General features: G+C 40.0%; 1 protein-coding gene across 4 annotated transcripts in view; it reads left to right on the top strand.

The window, feature by feature from the left end:
- Positions 1 to 21,505, top strand: part of SLC44A1 (solute carrier family 44 member 1) — a 105,887-nt gene that overhangs the window by 61,596 nt on the left and 22,786 nt on the right. For all 4 annotated transcript variants that reach the window (XM_054031267.1, XM_054031268.1, XM_054031265.1 and 1 more), the window contains 3 exons: positions 3,773 to 3,909; positions 13,039 to 13,132; positions 19,185 to 19,354. In XM_054031267.1, coding sequence (XP_053887242.1) covers positions 3,773 to 3,909; positions 13,039 to 13,132; positions 19,185 to 19,354 — 401 coding nt within the window. The remainder of the gene's footprint in view (positions 1 to 3,772; positions 3,910 to 13,038; positions 13,133 to 19,184; positions 19,355 to 21,505) is intronic.

The following is a 21,505-nucleotide window of genomic DNA, read 5'->3' as shown; positions in this document are numbered from 1 at the left end:
GTAGTGACTTCCCATGGATCTTCATTGGTGCCAGAGGTCCCTGGGTGCTTTAGATTTCCTCTGACATCTTTTACTGAGCCTTTCCCACTCTGTAGCCAAACTCACCCCAGAAAGTGAAAAGCCATGAAGAAAACAAAACTCAAAGCAGCTTTGTGCTTAGTTAACTAGCTGCCATAAGTGGTCATTTAAATCATTAGAAGAGGTGGGTGAACTCTCCCGATCTGCACTGGGAACAGTCAGTTGGATTCAGGTAATTTTTACAGGGCAATGTTAATGAGCTCACTGACCTGTTTCTACTTAGCCATTAAAAATAGCAGACCCTTCCTCCCAACTCCCTCTAGCTCACGACCTCCATGGTATGAAGCATTAAAAGAGCACAACAGTGATCTTAATAGGAGAATCTCTTGTGATGGCTCAGTGTAAAGAGGAAGAAGTCTATCAAGAGCCACTCAAAGCTGTGACATGTTTAAAGGGTTAAGTTGATTGGTCAAGTTCTCAGACTCAAGTTCTCAGAACTGACAGCTTCTTTCTTCATCTCAGCCAAGATTGCTCCTGGCCGTTGGAAAACTGTGATCACAGGGAACGGAGTCTCTAGAGGATTTTTTAGACTAGAAGATAAAGAGCTCTTTAAAAGGGGCTTCAAATCTTTCCCCATTACAACGGTAATATTCATAATATCAGCACGTAGAGCCCTCTCAGTCACCCTACTCCATGTTTCATCCAAGAGACTCTTCGAGAGTACAGACAGGAATTCTAAGCAGCTCAGATCCATTAAATTAACTCTGGCTTTTCTGTACAAGAACCTGTGAAATGCTATTTTCTGGTGTGGATCCCTATTCTGCAACAACCTAGCCTGCCAGCATTCCGGGACATGCCTCCAGAAACAATCTATTCGTTCCCTCTTGATGTTAAACTATTTGGTTGCATCACCCAAAAAAGCATGCGAACAACTGACTAAAATCATCCCTAACCAGTCTCGTCCAGGAGCACAAAGTGACTTCAAATATTTTGTCACAATTGCAACTTCCAGTAGTATGAGAATCGCCAATTATTTCACTCTGCTAGGACCAGAAAAGTCTTACGAAACACCAGTCAGAGAGGCAATCCTTGAATAAGTTGCTCTTCTGGACACAAGTCATGTCAGTTCATGAACTGGGGTCCCTCTTAGAAGAAGACTGAAGAAGTATTTTACTTCAGGTAGGTTTCCTACAGAAGTCTGAGCCTCCCAATCTCAAGAACCCAAGAAGTGACAGTGTTGGACAGCGTAGTGAACTTACGTTGCTTTTGTAAGTCCAGAGTCAACTTTTCTACTTTAAGGGCCTGATCCTGTGAGGTGCTGAGTATGACTCACTGAAGTCAGTGGGAACTGAAGGGTGTTCAGCACCTCACAAGAAGTACTCCGTAACTCTCAAAAAGTATGATTTAAGGTTGCAGACACCACCACAGTTTCCAGTTTCATTCTGAAGCTGTATTGAAAACTTTGCCTGTCAAACGTACTCTAAACCAAGGAGTACTTTAGTGTTTAGGTTATATGTATCTATTTAATGATATGATAACAGAATGCTCCTGTTAGGAACGTAGATGACACCATAGAGCTATGCTATACCTGTAAATTACAGGACCAAGCTCAAAATTACAGGATTTTCCTCATAAAATAATCTGTGTAATTTTCCCCTTCCATTGAAACTGTACCTCTCTACTAATAGCAAGAACTCAAATCAACAAAGAGAGGGGACTGTCTCTCCTAACTTGCTCTTGCCAAAGGATTTCCGATTCAGTTGTGCTGCTATGTGTTATTATTCCTGGTATAGTATCTCAGTGAAAGCTATTCCCCTTTGGGGGTAAGACTAGGATTACCACCTGTCTTGTAAATTTTATTTTTCTAGTATTTTTTTAATATTAGTATTAAAATTCTAGCTACTCAAAAGTGTTTTTAATAGTGGAGATTGTGCTTTTGCTGAGAGAAATGGGGAATCAGAGGCTTAATACACATGTATTACTATGTGTAGTTACCTTTGAAATCAGCTGCCGGATAGAATATGAAGTTCAAAGTTTCCAGTTGTGTCACAGCCCATAATGTTTGTACAGTAGTGGATGGATATAGTATGCAGGGGAAACAGAAATGAAAAAATAATCCAAGGAGTGGAGGATAATACCTAGGGAGACTGAAAGCACTACAGTTTCACTAGGAAAAAGAACATTCAGGGGAGAACATGAGCAGTTTATAAATACATTAAAGTTAATATAAATGATGACAGGGATTGATTCCATTTCAGAAGGTAGGACGTGAAACTAGAAACTGAGAAATTGAGGCTAAATAGTAATAACTTTTGTACATTGAACTTGGATAATAGAACTGACTACCCAGAGTGAGGCACCATCACTGCACATAGTCAAAATGATGTGAGAAAAGCCAGGAACAGTAGAGAGCCTATGTGCAAAGGGTCAGATTGTATGACACAAGTGACATTTTCTGTTCCCACTATCTGACACTGTGAATTAGACATAGCCTGTTCTGATTATTTAACAATAAACATATACTTGGACATCTTTGCATTTCCCATAGATGTCCTTTATTAGTAATGTAGTTTCAGAGGTATTCCCTTAAGGAGTGTGGTGTAAAACTTACTGAGGATCTAACAATTTTCAGTTCCTCTTCACTTTTAGCAAGAAAGTGCTTTTTGTCCTACAAATAAATAAATAAATACATAAATAAAAACCTCAAGGAATCAAAACCAGCAAAACTGTTTAAATGGTCTGTAATGGTATTTTTGCTAGTGCACTGGGTTGAGAAGCATTTCAACAGTTGGATCAACTGAAAAATATTTTTGCTAGTGTACTTCACCATGTACCTGTTGCAAAATCATTTGTAACTGTCTCCAAGTGTACTATGATTTGAAATAGGCTTTCTGAGATCAGAAGAGACTTTTCATCAATGTGTTTAATAGAAATAGTACATGTTCTTAACGTTTTGAATGAATGAGATAGCTCCAGAGTTAGGTTTTGAGATAAGACATCTAGAGGAAGGAGATGTTTGCTAGGGAGTTGTTAAACAATGCACATTTCACAACTTTGGGTGTTTTTTAAATCATGATAGAGTTCATGGAAAGGCGATATTTTAAAATACTGCACTTACACAGTAGATAGAGTTACCTGAAATAGCACAACAATTTTTATGCTTCTAAATAAATACCACAATGATCTAGTCAATATTATGGACTAGTGGTGTGAAAAATCAATTTAAAACAAAAAGCTGGAGTTGTTTGAGTTACGTACGTTTATTAAAGCATCCTGAGCTTTTCTTTTCATTTCTTTTTACGTTATACATACAACCTTTCTGTTTTGTTTTTTTTCCACTTTGTATTTCAGGGGAAAAGACTGGAGATCTTCAAGTTATGTTTCAAACAGGAGTTAATGTTCACAGCCTGTTTATAACTGTGGAAGCTCGTCTATAATAGAAGTGCTGAGGCTGTACAAACAATGCCACTTGAATGTACTGAAGTCTGATCAAATGTTTTAGAGTATGCCCATTGTACAGTATCAGTCCGTACATTCAAGGATCCTATAATGCATACGTTCAATCTCTATTAGTTTCTTTCTGTATGTGCTTATGCCACATTGGTATTGTCCTAAAATAAGGAATCCTGAAATTATTGTTATGGTTGACATTATTTATTGATGTCTTGGTAGAATTTTTCTGCTAGAAACAAATTTAAGTTTGTTCTTGCAATATAAATAGTTCAGCCACTTGTTTGTTTTTTTCCTATTGTAGGTATGTGTTCTTTTTGGATCCATGCAACGTAGACCTGGTACATCGGAAGATCAAATCCATTGCCCTGTGTGTAGCAGCTTGCCCAAGGAAAGAGCTAAAAACTTTGGCTGACGTTCAGAAATTTGCGGAATCTAATGGTATGAGGAAAGCACGTCCATTTTTTCCTCTGGAGCCAAATATGTTTGTTTAGTATTCATAGATATAAGACAGATAAAGATGCCTTAGACTTAGCAGAACTAAAAATGAATTGACAAAACATGATGGGAAATACCAAGGGGAATAGTCTCTAGTATTTTTATAAAACTAAAACCTAATGGTAGCCATTTGTCCTGCCCTGTTATCTACATGAATCTCCTTTTTAAAGTTCATTTTCTTGAAGAAGAAAAAAAGGCAAGACCTAACAGGAACTTGACCAAAGCGGTTTTACATTTTATGGGCCTGTGCCCCTGCATTCTGGAAGCTCCCTCGAGCTACTGCTCCAGGTAGCCTTCCTACGCTGCTGAGTCATTCTAGCAAGAATTGGATTGGTGAGATCAGTACTGCTATTGAACTGCACTGGAGCATGGTGTCTGCCAACGAGTGGGTGGTAATCCTGTTTTCATTCAGTGCTGCAATGCAGTTCCCTATTTTTCAACATTCTTATTGTATTTTGTGTGAGGTAAGCATAAGGGAAACTATACGGTTGAACGAAACGGACTCAATTCCTCTCTTCTCCTCCTCCCTCCTCCCCCGAACTGTTCTGCTTTGTTATCCATGGTGATATCAATATGACCACCTTAAGGCATGCTGGAATAATTATAACAGAGTTAAGCAGTAGTGTAGACAAGCCCTCAGATAGGTGACCAGCTTTGGGACTTTGAAAGGTGAGGAAGCCAAATGTAAATATTTGGCAAAAATCCCTTCAAATTGTTCTGTCATTCAGCTCTCATGACTATGGTTAGTGGGTTTTTTCCTTAGACCTTGGCACTTGATCTTTTTGCAGGTCATGGCAAAACACTTCTGCTCATTAGCTGATAGTGACAGTGTTACTGTTTTGAGCACAGAGCAGATAATTGTTTGCCTGGAGCCCCGTTTGGTGAAGGCAAGGAGGTGCTAACTTCCATTAACTCTTCAGTTTCAAGTATCCGAGAGTGGCTTTAGTTTGGTTACCTCTCATTTTTGTCTTATCTGATGTACAGTGGCCTTCTAGTGCAACTAAACTGAAGAATTCAGTAGGAGAATTTCTTCATCAGAGCCTCTTGAAATATTTAAACGTGGCCACTTAAGCCTAGTGTCTTTCTCTTGTCTTGACTAGTGTTGTTTTTCTGTGTAAGTCTAACTTGTGCTGGGAAATCAAAATTTCCTTATTATCCTGTGATAACTACAGTATATTTGGCATGACTGTCTTTGTCGAACTGAACCAAAGGCTACGCGCTTTGCTAAAATTTACTGCATCTTGTGCTAAAGGTGATCCAGGCTAACCAAAATTCCTTGGCACTTGCTGTATAAAAAACAAGAGCTTGTGAAATGTTTTAAAATTGGCATTAAATGGAGTTGCCTTGGTTCTTGTAAACTTAGACCAGGGTATCTGAAGTCTGGCACTTATTGCAGGGAAGTGTCAGCCAAAAGTACTCAAGGGCTCTGATCCCTGTTTTCTAATCCATATTCGCTCAGTGTGACCATGGGCCAGTCATTTTAGGTCTGAGGTAAACCAATTAGAATGTTAATAATGCAGAATTTCAAAATAAAGTAGACGCTGAATCTAAACTGAGCTTTCATGTTGTAACTAAATTAGCCAAAAAAAAAAGTATGTAACCAGAGTAGAAGATCACTGATGAACACTATGCAAGATTGTGAGAATATAGTTATGGCTTAGAAATCATGTCATCCCCTGCTGGTACTTCTGTTTAAAACTACACCTCTACCCCAAAATAACGCTGTCCTCGGGAGCCAAAAAATCTTACTGCATTATATCGAACTTGCTTTGATCCGCCAGAGTGCGCAGCCCCGGCCCCCCGGACCGCTGCTTTACTGCGTTATATCCGAATTCGTGTTATATTGGGTTGCGTTATATCGGGATAGAGGTGTATATCAACTGTTTAGGATCGAAAGCTTGATTCAGTTAAACTTGTATTTGCTGGAAGTTTACTGCCTGCGTTCTAAATTTATGATAGTGGTGGTTACAGCTCCGTAGTTAAGAAAAAGGTTGAATCTGCTTTAACCCAGACTCAACTCAACCTTAAGTATGAAGAATAGTGTGTCCATGCCAAAATTATGGCATCCACTGAATACAGGCTATTTCTGAGAATTTGAAAGTAAATCCATTAACTAACCTGGATTGAAATTAATTGGGAATGGAGCCTTTAAGAAATTTAGTGTTTGTTTGGTGTCAGACCTTGTAATGTCTCAGATGATCTTCATAATGGAATAACACATTCTTCAAATTTTCTGCATTGTTTGCCCTCCATTGAAATCTTGTGCACAGGCTACATCTGAATAACTGGATTGTAATTAAGCTAAATTAATGACTGTTGTATTTAGTTAGGATTGTATAATATTCCCAGAAAAAAAATAGATTAAGGTTGGAGGAAGGTTGGAAATACATATATGTACGTTAAGATAAGAAACATTACAGGGATATCATAACTATCCCAAAACCAACTCTCAGTTTCTTGGGTTTATAACTTTTCAGGCTAGTGTGTTTGGATTTTAAATTTAATGTGTGAAAATGCAGTTAAAGGACCCAAACAACCTTAACTCTGCCGTGTAGTGACTCCATGCAGTAATCAAACAGTTACCGTGGATGCACATAGTGCTTGTTGGCCAGATTGAATTAAAATAACTTTTTAAGACAATTCGATTTTTTTTCATTTTCTTTCTCATCATGTCCCACTGCTCACAAAAAAACTTCCTTTATCTATGCATGTGCTATGAAATCTGGGGTCAAAATTTCTGGAAGTAGGAACCTAAAATTAGCCACATGCTTCTAAACAAGTGGTCGGATTTGTCAAAAATGCTGTGCGTGTGGCATCTAGCATTAACTTTCGTGGGAACGGCCGGCTGGTCAGCACTTAAAATTAGGTCACTAATGACTAAATGTGGGTTTAAGAGCCTAGAATTAGGGTTCTATTTTTAAACGTCTTGGCCTGGATCTCACTTGCAGAGGTCTGTAGCCAGGCCAGGCCAGGTGGATGCCACGCCTAGGTGCAGTTACTGAAATAAAAGACGAAAGGAAAAAAGCCTGCTGCAGAGGCTGACCCGAATTAAAATAGTAAAGGAAATCAAGCTGATTAGGTCAAATTCAGGCATCTTTTTGAGCTGAGGGTGAGGGTGTCGCAGATTTGAGCACAAGCCAAGAGCCACCCCACACTGTTTGTATTACACCAGTAGGTTGAAAATTGAACTGAAATGAGAAGACGCACTGAATTAGTCGTCTTATCCGAGTTGGGTTCAAAAGGCCTAATCTACTGACTTTGTAGAGATTTCTTTGGGATGGGTATGAAAGTAAAACGCACATAGGTATTGTGAAGAAATGAGAAGCAGCTGTAGGTAGGGGAAACTATTGCCTCAGTGGTCTCTGGTCTGAGCAATAATGGCCTCTTCATCTGTATGCATAATAATCAAAGCACTGCTTTGACGCAGATTTTGTATGTGTTGGAGATAATGTGGAGTGAACTGTATATTTTCTCCATATTTTTGTGGAAATGTGCAAAGGTTAGAAAATGTTGGTTTTCACTCCTGAAAACTGTTAAGGAAATCGCAGCCAAGGAATGATTATTGAAGCTCCTGGTTGTGCTGTTAGGTTTCCTTGTTAAAGGCATGTTGCCAAGGAGAAACGGATTTTACACCATTTGGTTTCTGCCAGACCTCATCTAGCCTAAAGCCATTATTTGAATATAAGTACAATTTTGAATGGCTGTAATAGATACAACTGATGTTTTGGTTTGATTGTTTATGGTTGAGTAGTACTGCATGGAGGTCTTGGGGGCACTCCTCCACATTAGTCTAGAACTGTCTGCATCTGTCAGCACTGTCTGGTACACTTACATTGAAAACAGAAACAAGTCTTTAAAAAAAATCACAAAACATGTTTGCGTTCTGCTCCTGGGAGTGGGACTATAACCAGTGAACCTTTCTCCCAGGATTATGCTTGCATCAATGACTGTATTGCAAATAAAGTAAGCTAAAAAGCCACACTCATTTTTAAGCTCCATTAGAAATCTGTGGGAGTGAGAGAGGTGGGAGGAGAGAGAATTGCTGTGTACCAAAGGGAAAGGAAATCAGTAATATTTGCTTTCAAGCTTCTATCTACTGATAAAGAATGGTGAACAGAAAAGACAAAACGGCTCGGGCAGCATTCTTCCTTTTTTTAAATAAAGGATTGCAGCTGACCATAAAAATACATCTTTAAGGCTTCTCTGACTCACTGTAGGATAGATAAATATTTCTTAATCACATTTTTGAATCCAGTTAGTTGCTGTGGCAACCATGATTGGATATCTCTGCTATTCTTCCTTTGCAGTCGTATAGATATTTATATATCTGGAGACCTTTATAAAGATGTAAATAATGTCTCCTTCCTTGGAACTCTCTTGTAGGCTCTAGAGAATATTCCCTTCTTTAGTCTGAATCCCAGAACTATTTAATAGAGAGCTTTAATTTCTCCCTTCCTCTGATGCTTCCTCTTTACTGGCGCCTACTATATGTTCCTGTGAGACCATTAGGAGTTCAAGAAACTCTGAATATCCAACTGCATATTCTCCCTCCCTTTAAAAGTGTATTTAATGTTTCTGAAAGATGCCAAGTGGCAGTGCTGGAGAATGAAGTCCACTGTATCTGTAGAACATAGTAAGCAGTACAGTCTGTCTTATTTCACCTTGTCTGTTGCTTCAGTCCCTACCAGCTGCAACCACCTGTAGTGAGAAGATAGTTCAGTGGCTGTGCCTATTTGATAGTTAACCTCTTTACTGTTTCCAGTAAATAGTATCATTTGTGATGGTGAGGTCTGATGTTCTCATGTGTGCACCATTCCTCAGTTCACATAGGCCCCTAAATTAATGTTAGGTGAGAACTCCTTTTGATTACCACTAACCTGGACCAGATTCAAACCAGTGACCTGGAAGTGAAAGTCTCTATCTTATTGCTGGACTCCTCCCCCATCTGGCCCAGCACCTCTTGGTCCCATGATGGAGCATTAAAACCTGTAGTTTCTCTTTCTAGAAGTGAGTGGAAAGTCAAACTGCTTTCCTGCCTCCTCTTAAAAACACACACACAAAAACGGAAATCTCTGGCATAGGAGGTCTAAATTATGTATGTTCTTAGCGCATACATTCTTGGTAGATTTGTTCCCTGTAGCATTTTAGCATTTGACTGAGTATTATTGCAAATTGTCCGGTCCAGCAGACACAGAATGAAGAAGAGCTGGTCAGTCTCAATATGTTTCTCTTTCTGATGTCCTTAACCTTTGTGCACTTGCAAGGGCTCAAGAAAGTCATCTTTGTGAGAACAGCCCTTGTGCTCGTCCCCCATAGGAATAATTTGTCTTAATCACATGAGGATCTTCTCCTTGTCCTACAAACCTGTCTCCTTTATACAGAGAGTGGTTGGCAGTGGAACATATCTTACCATGTGAAATAAGCGCTCATGCAAGTTTCTGATTTGGTGGATTCTGGGGCAAATTCCATAGCCACAATTTACTGCAGAACTACGCTCTAGTATCTGAGGTTTCATTTTTTTTTTTTTTTAAGTAATATTACTAGCGCTTGTATAGCTAGAGCAGGGAACTGATCCCATTTTTCTTAATTGGCTGCTGACTCTGAAACCTAATGCAATACAAATGGCATCCCGGTTAACTGTTTACTGCTGATCATTTTGCTAGACACATTGACTAGGTTTAGCTGTGCACATAAATATGGGGCAAATGTGTGGATGTGGAAGGTGGTAGCTGTAAATAACTGCTGGGATGATCAAATTAATTAAACCCTGCCCAAAATTTACAAGCGCCTCCAGGCCTACCCATCCTGGGTACCAAAAGCCCAGGTTGCCACTGTCCAGCTTTTAATGCCTTCAGCTTCCCTCCACCAACCTGTACAGTGCAGACCTGTCAAGAATCCTCCGTCTTGAGATTCACTCTTGCAGTTGCAAGATCTGTTGTGTTTTTGATGAGAGACAAACTACCCCACAAAATAGCCTGTACTCAAGGGAATGGGCACTGAGCTGCTAGTCCGGAGACAATCCGATGTATTCCACTTTGCCTTCTGACTTACTGTTCATATTTCTGCATACTTATAACCATTATTAACCAAGGTCTCATACACCTATCTTACAGGCAACTGTCATTTATTTGTTTTTCAGATGAGTGACTCAGAAGGCGCACAGTCTCACTTCAGAGAGAACTAGGAATAGAATCCCACTCTCTAATATGACAGTATAAATCTTTTCCTCTTTCCCACACTACCTTTCTGAAGAACTGGGCCAAATTACCATGTTATGTAACTCAGGCTACCAGTGTGGTTCTGTCTCCCTCTAGAGAAGAAACCATATATGGAAGATCATGAATCTGCTATTTCCTCCATGCTCCTGATTATGGCCCTTTACTATTTGAATTAGAATTAGAGGCTTGGGGGTTTAGATCCAGAGATCCCAGATTCAGTTCTTGTGGACAATGCAAACAGGGATATCCTTACATTCCACTAGTCTGTCCAGACTACCACTAAACAATACTGTTTCCAGAGCCAGGAACAATGCAGAAATACTGATATACAAATAAGTTTTGCAACACCTCTTTGAGGTAGGCAGGTGTATTATAGCCACTTTGCAGATAGGTAAGCTGAGGCATAGTGCTTCATCATTACTCCTGGGGCAATTCTGCGCCTCTGCAAATGCTCAGAATTTATGTCCCGAGCAGATTTCTTTGCTTCCTTGCAGAAAAATGACTTTCTGACAGGAAAGCCGAGGGAAGCCACAAGAGCAGTATGTTTCAAGTGCCCAGGGCAGCCACCAAAGAGATAAATCACTGTTTTTGGCAAAGGGCAGGACTGGGGAAGACCCGGTTAGTGGCTCCTACCCTGAGCCGGACTCAGCTGCTAGTCCTGGCTGGGCTGAGGAGGACAGGACTTCCTCTTCCCCACGCAGCATCTGAGGCTGAGTCAGACCCACCCCCAGATTTCTCTCCCTGGGGAAGTTCTGCAAACTCCCTTCTCCCCTCCACCCCCCTGCTTCCTGCACCCATCGCTCCTCAGCTGCAGGAGGAGGGATTCCCTGTACAGGAGCTGCTCCCCCATCCACCCAGCCTCTGTACATCCAGACCCCCTTATATCCAGACCCTCCCACCGAGCCTCACTCCCCCGATGAGCCCCACTCCCCCAGCATCTGGACCCCCACACCAGACCCCCCCTGCCAACCCCGCCCCCCCCCCGCTCAGACCCCTCTCCCTGCTGAGCTCAACCACCTTCACATGGACCCCCCTGCAGAGTCCCATTACTGTTGCACCTAGAACCCGCCAACAAGCCCCTGTGCATCCAGATCTCCCTACCCCTGCACTTGGATCCCCCACTGAGCCACCCACACCCAGATTCCCTCCCATAGAAACTTCTTAACCCACACTTGGATCCCCCCATACTAAGCCCCTCCACACTTGGATCCTGCCTTGCTGAGCCTGCCTGCCCACACCTGGCATGGAGGGGCAGGGCCCTGAGGTGTTTCTGGGCCAGGCCCGGTCCTTGCACTGTATCAGGGTTTGGTGCAGCCTCACCGCTAAGTACGTGTCCTGGGGGGAGCTGCACAGTGATCTCCCTCCCTCTGTGCAGCCAGTGACCTGTGCTCCCCAGTGCCACGCTGGAGCTTCCACATTTATTTGACAAATAAAATTGGCAGAATTTTAAAATATTGTGTGCAGAATTTTTTATTTTTTGGTGCAGAATGCCCTCTGGAGTAATTATCTAAATGGCAGGACTGGAACTAGAATTCAGAAGTCCTGATTCTTGATTGCCTATTTCAGCCACCTGACTTTCTTTAATGATCTGCTAAATACAGAGATGTTCATCTCTTCCTGAAAAATCTAAACCATACAATTGAGGGTCTTGAGACTGCACGGGATACTTTGCACTGGTACTCCCAGGCTGTGCCACTTCTCTGTACAAATAGAAGACTCCTTTCTGCAGGGGTAGTAAATGGGAGGAGATGCTGCTATGTGGTGCAGCATCATTAAGTCCAGTTGATGCTGGCTCAGCAGTTTTAAAAACTGTGCTTAAGCATGGTTTGAACTTGATTGTTCCTGGTCTCCAGTATGGTTTAACTGGCCAGTGCGTGGAGCGGGATTCAGCTTTGTTAGAGCTGCTGAGCATCTATAGAATTGAACAATATAAACCCAAGAGCACTTCTCTGTACAGGTCTTCAGCTAACTCACTCTTTAACCTCAATAGTTCATCCTCTTTGCTCTCTGTAAAGCACATGGATTGTAGTTTAAAAAGAAAACTGGATAATTTCTTTTCATCGTGGATAGGTTTGGCAGAATTTAATTTTTATTTTTGTATAATTTTGATGGATCATATTTGTTTGTATATAAGCAGTTTTTCCCCAGTATTTAGCAATTTTAAATTTTCACAGTTGTGGGAAACTAGGGGAAGGGGGGGATCAGACAATAATTATTTACTGACAGTATGCAATTCAAAAGTGATAAAGCTTTCTAACCATTAAAACACAAATCAGCACCATCACGTTAAAATATACAAAGTAAATATTCTTAAATCAAGCTGCGTTCTCAAGCAGCATTTTCTCACTTTGCCTATCTGTAAGTTTGACTGCTATCGATGGAAATATTTTTTGTTCAATTTGTGGGTGTATGGTGAAATTAAGGTTTACCAATAAAAATCTGTTCCTTTGATGCCTAATCATGGATGTTGTGTGTCTGCAATTTTAATGCATTAAGAATGATTAAGAAACAGTCAGGGGGGAGGGAACTGTTTCAAGGAGTCGAGTGATTTGTGTCCTCCTTCCTTTAAAAGTGGACTGTGAATTTAGCCTTTCTCTCTTGGATGATCAAAGGTGGTAGGAGGATGACCCAACCATGGATGTAAGGGGCCCATCTAATACATTGATTCAACATTCCATTACAAAACATTTTCTCTAGTAGTCTCTTGTAACTCTGAAGTCAGTGGAGTTTTAGTCCTGTGAAACTAATATAATGGAGTGGAGAATCAGGACTATTATTCATTTTAAGATGATTTGCTGGACTGGAACAGGAATATTAGATTTTTGATCTTGTAATATTGTTTTTCTTTCAACAGGATCAAATTTATGTAGCTATGAACTACAGGTATCTGAGTACACTAAAAATTCACAGGCCTCTAAGCTTTGTCCTAAGCTCCCGGTTCCAGAGAGGTAAGTTTAATGGCTTCTTGTCTAATTGTTCATTTGTCTGAAAAAGATTTCATAAAAATCTCACATAGAATAGTTTAGGTCACTCTATAACATACCTGTGTTTGTTTTTAGCATGTTAATTCTGTTGGTACAAAGGTCATCTTTAAAGAGACTCTGTCAACATAACACTTTAAAAAAAAAAAAAAAAAAAAAAAAAGAAGCCTACTGTGTTACTAGCGCTATTAAAACTGGAATATTACAAATGCTATTTGATGTTATATACTCAGTGTTGTGCTATGTGCTGCAATTCAGTTTGTTTGCCACCCTGAAGACTGGCTGCATTTTAGTGGTGCTGTTTGTACACAACGTATGAAGGGCTTTAGAATGAAAGGTGGTATATGCATATAAAATATTACGTTTGTCATTTATGGTGTTTGCTTCTTGCACTTTACTCAGCCAGTTAAACTCGGTGGGTCTGTTTCATTTGCTGGTTCTCTGGTTGCGTCTAAGTTTCCAGCACTGGGATGCTTAAATGGCAGAAAGAAGAAAAAAGACCCAAATACCTGAAGGCACTCCTATTCATGTATTACTACGTTTTGTAAATAAATCACTCTAGTTTTAATGCTTAAAATTTCAACGAAGATCTGCCTTGGCTGTTTTTGGTAAAGTCTATGGTAGTGCTTGTAACAAAGAGGATGCTGCTGGCATTGGGAGCCCAGCTGTATGTTGGAAGATTAGAGTGCTGCCCAGAAGTACAGGGACAGTTCAGCACTTCAGCTATGCAGCAAATTTGGAGTTGTTCAGCAATGCGATTATTTTAGGGCTCAGTCCTGCAAACACTTCTGTGAGTGGTTCCACTGTCTTTAACGAGAGTTCTACAGCGGTGTTTGTGGCTTTGGGCTTCTGTGTTTTAGCTGAAATTGAAGGGGCTTGACAATGCAAACAGTTGTGACCCGGCATAGTTCTTACTTCAGAAACAACCTCAGTCGGATTATATCTGTTCAGGGTCAGACCATACATTCTCTTCATGGACATGAGTGTTGGCAAAGGAGAAACAGAGAAAAGTCCTGGAGAGGATATGTTCTATCCATTTTAGGACCTGGAGTTTTAAAGGTCTTTTGTTTACCTCGGTAACTTATCCAAGTTTAAATTGACTATGATAAGCAGCAACTCGAATGCTGACAATAACATACTTTCTCTGAATCTTTTTTTTCTTTTCTTTTTTTACTGCAGCTCTACAGCCTATGCAACAGACCTAGGCATAGATGCTGCGCTACCTAACTAAAATAAATAACAATTCCAGTGGTGTTTTGCACACTCAAATGGCTTGTCAGTTACAATTCTGGCAAAAATTAAATGTACTTTTCTTCCTAAACAGTTCCATGTCATTCAATAATAAGCAAGCATGCAGACTTTATAATACAGTGCAGATTCCTGGCAAAATTGCTTTTTAAAATAGTCAGAAGGAGCTGTTATGTCAGTGGAGGGTTTCTCCATTTTATTCTACAGTTATAAGTTAAAATAAAAAGAAAAACATTCGTTTAAATTTTAAAGTTTCCTAAAGTTTGATTTAAACCCCCAAAGAAAATGAAAGGAAATGCCCAGTGGTTTGCCTTTAACTCCCATAACTGTGTTTTCGATATTGTGCTAGTGCAGTTATTGGCGTGAACAAGCACGTTTTGGAGAAGAAATGAAATGGTCTGAAGGATTGAAAAATAAAATAAACTGCAGGAAGAAGGATGTTGAGGAGGAAAACTCCCTGATGTTCCCTTCCTGGAAGCAGATCCTCATCTGCTGTAAATTATATCACTCTATTGAAGTCAATGGAGCTATGTCAACTTAGGTCAGCTGAGAACTGTCCCCTGAAGTTTCCCAGTTGATCAATTCGGAGGTAGTGTGTTCCTCATGTCCTGCAGAGGAACCTAAAGATCTTGGGGGACTCTGACATTTCACCTTTGGCACTCTCTGTCCTTACTCGCTTTGGCTTCCTCACAGCACTGCCAAAGATAACCACGCCCTCCAGCCATGCCTCCTGGAACCTCTTCCCTGTGCCAGAGAGCAGTTTCATTGCATGAAGGTGGCTTTGGAGCAGGGAATCTAGCCAGTTTTCCCCTTTCCTTCCTGCCTCTACCTGTTCCAACTCTGCACAGCCCTGGCAGAGAAGCTTCCATTGAGATTGGAGAGAAAAGGCGAGCATACCACTGCAGCAGAATGCTCCGTTCTGTTGGCTCAGGCTCCCCTACATGAGTTAAGAACATAAGAACATAAGAGAGGCCGTACCGGGTCAGACCAAAGGTCCATCTAGCCCAGTATCCTGTCTACCGACAGTGGCCAATGCCAGGTGCCCCAGAGGGAGTGAACCTAACAGGCAATGATCAAGTGATCTCTCTCCTGCCATCCATCTCCACCCTCTGACAGACAGAGGCTAGGGACACCATTCCTTACCCGTCCTGGCTAATAGCCATTAATGGACTTAACCACCATGAATTTACCCAGTTCTCTTTTAAACTCTGTTATAGTCCTAGCCTTCACAACCTCCTCAGGTAAGGAGTTCCACAAGTTGATTGTGCGCTGCGTGAAGAAGAACTTCCTTTTATTTGTTTTAAACCTGCTGCCTATTAATTTCAGTTGATGACCCCTAGTTCTTGTATTATGGGAATAAGTAAATAACTTTTCCTTATCCACTTTCTCCACATCACTCATGATTTTATACACCTCTATCATATCCCCCCTTAGTTTCCTCTTTTCCAAGCTGAAGAGTCCTAGCCTCTTTAATCTCTCCTCATATGGGACCCGTTCCAAACCCTTAATCATTTTAGTTGCCCTTTTCTGAACCTTTTCTAGTGCCAGTATATCTTTTTTGAGATGAGGAGACCACATCTGTACGCAGTATTCGAGATGTGGGTGTACCATCGATTTATATAAGGGCAATAATATATTCTCGGTCTTATTCTCTATCCCCTTTTTAATGATTCCTAACATCCTGTTTGCTTTTTTGATTGCCTCTGCACACTGCGTGGACGTTTTCAGAGAACTATCCACGATGACTCCAAGATCTTTTTCCTGACTTGTTGTAGCTAAATTAGCCCCCCATCATATTGTATGTATAGTTGGGGTTATTTTTTCCAATGTGCATTACTTTACATTTATCCACATTAAATTTCATTTGCCATTTTGTTGCCCAATCACTTAGTTTTGTGAGATCTTTTTGAAGTTCTTCACAGTCTGCTTTGGACTTAACTATCTTGAGCAGTTTAGTATCATCTGCAAACTTTGCCACCTCACTGTTTACCCCTTTCTCCAGATCATTTATGAATAAGTTGAATAGGATCGGTCCGAGGACTGACCCTTGGGGAACACCACTAGTTACCCCTTTCCATTCTGAGAATTTACCATTAATTCCTACCCTTTGTTCCCTGTCTTTTAACCAGTTCTCAATCCATGAAAGGACCTTCCCTTTTATCCCAGCTTAATTTACATAAGAATTTGGTGAGGGACCTTGTCAAAGGCTTTCTGGAAATCTAAGTACACTATGTCCACTGGATTCCCCCTTGTCCACATGTTTGTTGACCCCTTCAAAGAATTCTAATAGATTAGTAAGACACGATTTTCCCACGAGTTGGCATATATCAGTTATGGGGACTCTAAATATCTCACATCCACCCTTGTTTTGAGGCCCACCTGATAGAGAACTACTCTGTTCTTAACTCTGCATTCATTTCCTTGTCCGTATCCAGTTAAACTGGGCCCTTAATATAATTTCAATGCAACTGTCAGATTTGTGCTTTTTAAAATTTATTTATCATCATTCCCTACTAGGTGGATTCTGCTTATCTTGATCACGATGATTAAGCAGCAGATTATTCTTAGAAGCTTATAATTTCATTTACGTATGTAATGTAGCAAGGTGTAATCAAGGGGCCTTATAAATAGCAGAGGTCACTATGACTAGATTTATTATTTCATTTTTTTGTTAAACGAGACACATCACATCACATGCTCATTGAGTCAGAACCACTGAAATAGAAGCAGGTCTCATGCTGGATTCTCAAGCGTTTCATTTATTCAAGAAAGGTTGTAATAACCATTGACCTTATTTTTTTATTAATTATAACAGTTTGAATTTAACTGTTACACATAAAAACAGGTAACTTAATATGTACAATATAATTGCTACAAGCAAGTGGGATATTAGCGGTTTAATATAGGAATGCTGTGAGATAAAGGTAAAAAGTATATATTTCTCCTCCAGGTCATATTGCTTCTCATGACTTTTTTTCAGAATGTCTGTTTTCTCATCAAGATGTAAAAAATGGATTTTTTTTGCACGTTTCCAGATAAAAACTGAGCTTTGTCAGAATGATAGCTCTAATTTTCAGCATAAGCCTGTGAAACTTTGTAAGCTTTCTTAAAAATTGGAGCATGTGCACGAATTAAAAGCTAAATGCAAAGCCCTCTAATTTCAAGTTTTTCAAATTTCATTGCATACATTCTGTGCAGACCTGCAAGATGCTAACACACGCCCAAACTAGCTCCATCTTCTAAAAAAGCTGTGGGAATAGATAGGCTGCTCTCTAGCTGGGAAGGCCATTACTATGGGTTTAATTTGATTTTTAACAGCTCTGACTAAATGTATAACTATTCTGCTTAACTGCTGGCTCTACCACTCACTGAAAGCGGAGTATCAGTATAAGCATCTGCAAACGCATTTACTTAGTCAGCACAGTTGACTTAAAACCTGTCTGTCAGTTTCACAAAAGCATGGGAATCTGTTAATTATCTAATTATGAGGGTGATCATAAAAACCTCCCAATTCTGCACTGAATAATTAGACAATTGCTTTTTTAGTATGTTATCTCCCTCCTCTCTTCCACCTCGCCAAAATAATAATGCATAGAGGGGATATTCTTAAAGCAGATGATTCCTCTAACCCGACACACACGAAGTGAGGGTTAGAATTTTGGTAAGACTCACAATTTAAAAAGAGGTATCTGGTACAGAAAATCTCTGGCTTCAAAATCACTACTAAAATAGGAGACTCGCAAAGGGATAGTGTGCACTGGTGCTTCATTATACTGAAATCTTGAAAATAAGTCAGTAGGAACTGATGGAGAGGAAGGAAAGAATCTGGAGGTTAAAAGAAAACTCTTCAATTTAATGTAAAAATATATTGTATTCATTGGATTCAATTACAAGCAAGAGTATATCACTAATAAAAGTGTCTTAAATGTAATGGAAAAGAATAATTAAAAAATAGACAACCTTGATAGTCTAACATAGTTTAGGATACAAGAAGATGCAACTCCCCAGTGGGCAGTATTGGGAAAATAAAGTCTCACGTTTGTGCTCTCCTGTATTATCTGCTGGTGAACTGCATCCCAGTGTCTGTTTACTGGGGTGAGAAGTATAATGCAAAACGTCAGTACTCCTTGAGAGGGACTCCAATACCATTCAGGGTAAAAGGAATAATTAAACAATTACAGGCCTCTTCATTGCATTTGTTATAAAACATTTAAATATTTAGCTGAGGTAATGTAAGTAATCACTGTAATTTTCCTCTCCTATGACCAGAATAAGCATAAGGGAGGGAAAGAATAAAGTATTTGTATCATGGCTGCTTGGCAACAGTTGTAAATGGTGACATTTTAGACTAATGAATATTTTTGCAACTATAGTACAATCATACTTGGATTACTTTTTTGCTACAAAAGTGGGTCAGTATTCCATTTTGAAGTCAGTGAAGGGCATTATTTGAGCTGGTGTACCACATGACACTTGAATGACAGATGTTTAAGCTGAAATAAGAAAATACTCCTTTGAGAGGCGGAGGGTAATATCCTGTTGGAATATGCATGCTGCCTTCTTTACAGAAATACTTGTAAAAATTGCATCACTCCTCATTGTGACCATTGTCATTATAGTAGCACCTCTGCATTAAACTCACAGCTCCTTGTTATGGTGTTATGAGGGTGGAGAGTATTGCATCAATTCACCTTTCATTTGTGTGTTGATGTGGCATTTATATTAAGTAGGAGTAATTTTTTTTCTGATTTTTTTTTTCTTGTGTCACCAGTGCACCTATTCCATTCTTCCATCGCTGTGCTCCTGTGAACATTTCCTGCTATGCCAAGTTTGCAGAGGCCCTGATCACCTTTGTCAGTGACAGTAGTGTCTTACACAGGCTGATTAGTGGAGTTATGACCAGCAAAGAGATTATAATGGGACTTTGCTTGTTATCACTAGGTAATTGTTTTTCTCATTATTAGCTGTTTCATAGTACTGCGATAGGAGACTTTTAACATCCTCTAGCCACAACATGAACATAAAACATATACCATAATAAGCCCTCAGGAAACTGTTCAAATGCTTTTTACTCAGTAGCCAAATAAGTGTTTCGAAAGAAGTATACATGCACATTCAGTTTTTATTTAAAATGGGTGGGAGGGATTGGACATTCTTCAGTGCTCTTGCCACAGCTGTTTAAGTCAACCAGAGGCAGCTGTACTTTACAATGCTCATCTGGCCCTTCCACTCATCCATTTGCCCACTCCCTGCACCACCTCCTAAAAATGAGAGTGGTGCATGGCATTATACTCTCATAAACCTGGGGCTTAGGCTTCTTTTGGTGTGTATGGCTTAGCTATTTGGCTGGGATTTTCAAAGGAGCGAAAGGAAGTTAGGTGCAATTGGATTTGGCTCCTTTGAAACTGCTAACCTTGGTTTTTATGAATGCAAATGTTGTTGCAAATGTGTTACTAAAAGCTGGGAAATTCCCAATTCTGGGCCTTAGGTTTCTTGTTGATCACTGATATCACACCAAAGTGAAATGATGGTTTTAAACAGACCCTATAAATGAAGGTAAAATTGTGTGCATCCAAATTTATTACATTTCTGATCAGCTGACTTCATTTGATTCTTAGTATGAGGCCCTTAACCTATTAAAAAACCCAACCCCTGCTGTTACAGCCATCTGTCAAAAGAGTGTGTGGTTAAAGAAAAAGAAATGACTGGCTGACTACAGGGTGCCACAAAGTCTATAGCAGCAAGACTCTGCTATAGCCAATCTGTCTCTGTATAGAGAGAGCTAGATCTTGACTGGAAAAAAATAAAACGCAAAATCACTTCTTGAAACCAGCTGCAAAGAAACCCACAGAACTTTTTCTTCCATTGCACTCCATAGTAATAATCATGGACCTGCAATAATTTGACCTAAAAGTAACAAGAAAACTAAGAATTTGCAAGCCTGTAGCTTTATTGGTAGAACCCTAACAAATTCATGGTCTATTTTGGTCAATTTCACGGTCATAGGATTTTAAAAATAGTAAATTTCATGATTTCAGCTCTTTAAATCTGAAATTTCATAGCGTTATAATTGTAGGGTCCCGACCCAAAAAGAAGTTGGGGGTGGGGGAGGGTCACAAGGTTATTGTAAGGGGGAGGGGATGCACTGCTGCTGGCGATGGTGCTGCCTTCAGAGCCGGGCAGCTGGAGAGTGGTGACTGCTGGTCAGGAGCCCATTTCCGTAGGCGGAGCACCACGGCCACCAGCAGCAGCACAGAAATAAGGCTGGCATTGTATGGTATTGGTATTACCCCATAAAATAACCCTGCAACCCCCCTGCAACTCCCTTGTGGATCAAGACCCCCCATTTGAGAAACTATGGTCTCCAGCATGAAATCTCTATAGTATACGATAAAAGCACACAAAAGATCAGATTTCATGGTCCATGGTGCATTTTTCATGGCCGTGAATTTGATAGGGCTCTGTCTATTAGCAACACTATAGTTGGATTAGTGCCAGATTTTACTGTGAATATTTATTGCAAAATTTTACATAAAATTAATGTAGCCCTTTAGGTTAAAGGGGGATAAAAAAATGTGATTGCTTTCAGATCACTTTTTATGCTCCTTTAATGAAAAAAAATCAGAATGGTAGATTGTTTAGTTCACAAAGAAGACCCCAATGCCTTTCACTTCAAAATGTAGCTAGTACACACACAATACATGTTAGTGAGTGACAATTTAAGGAGGGTTTTTAGCATGCTGTACCTGTATGTCGGTGGGACTAATATAGTGCCCAGCCTGGCTCCCTGTGAGGGAGTTAGCTTCCCAAATTATAGGTGCACTCTGGAAACAGATGCAGAAATATTTATGCACCAGTCCAAACGAATGAACTTTGAAGTGGCATGTTGCATATGGTGCCATAATGCCAAGTGCACAAAAACGGGGATTTAAGAGATGAGAAATGGGAAAATAATAAAGATTGGAGGAGGAAATGTGAAAATTGCAAGTAAAAAATTATTGCAGAATCAATAAAATTCATTAAAGTACCCAATGTGAATAAGAAAGATAAAGCACAAAGCAGTAATTTTTTCTTTGTAACGAACATGACATC

The sequence above is a fragment of the Malaclemys terrapin genome, chromosome 6, assembly GCF_027887155.1.
Source record: "Malaclemys terrapin pileata isolate rMalTer1 chromosome 6, rMalTer1.hap1, whole genome shotgun sequence".
Classification (NCBI taxonomy): domain Eukaryota; kingdom Metazoa; phylum Chordata; order Testudines; family Emydidae; genus Malaclemys; species Malaclemys terrapin.
This window is presented reverse-complemented; position numbering and strand designations above follow the sequence as displayed.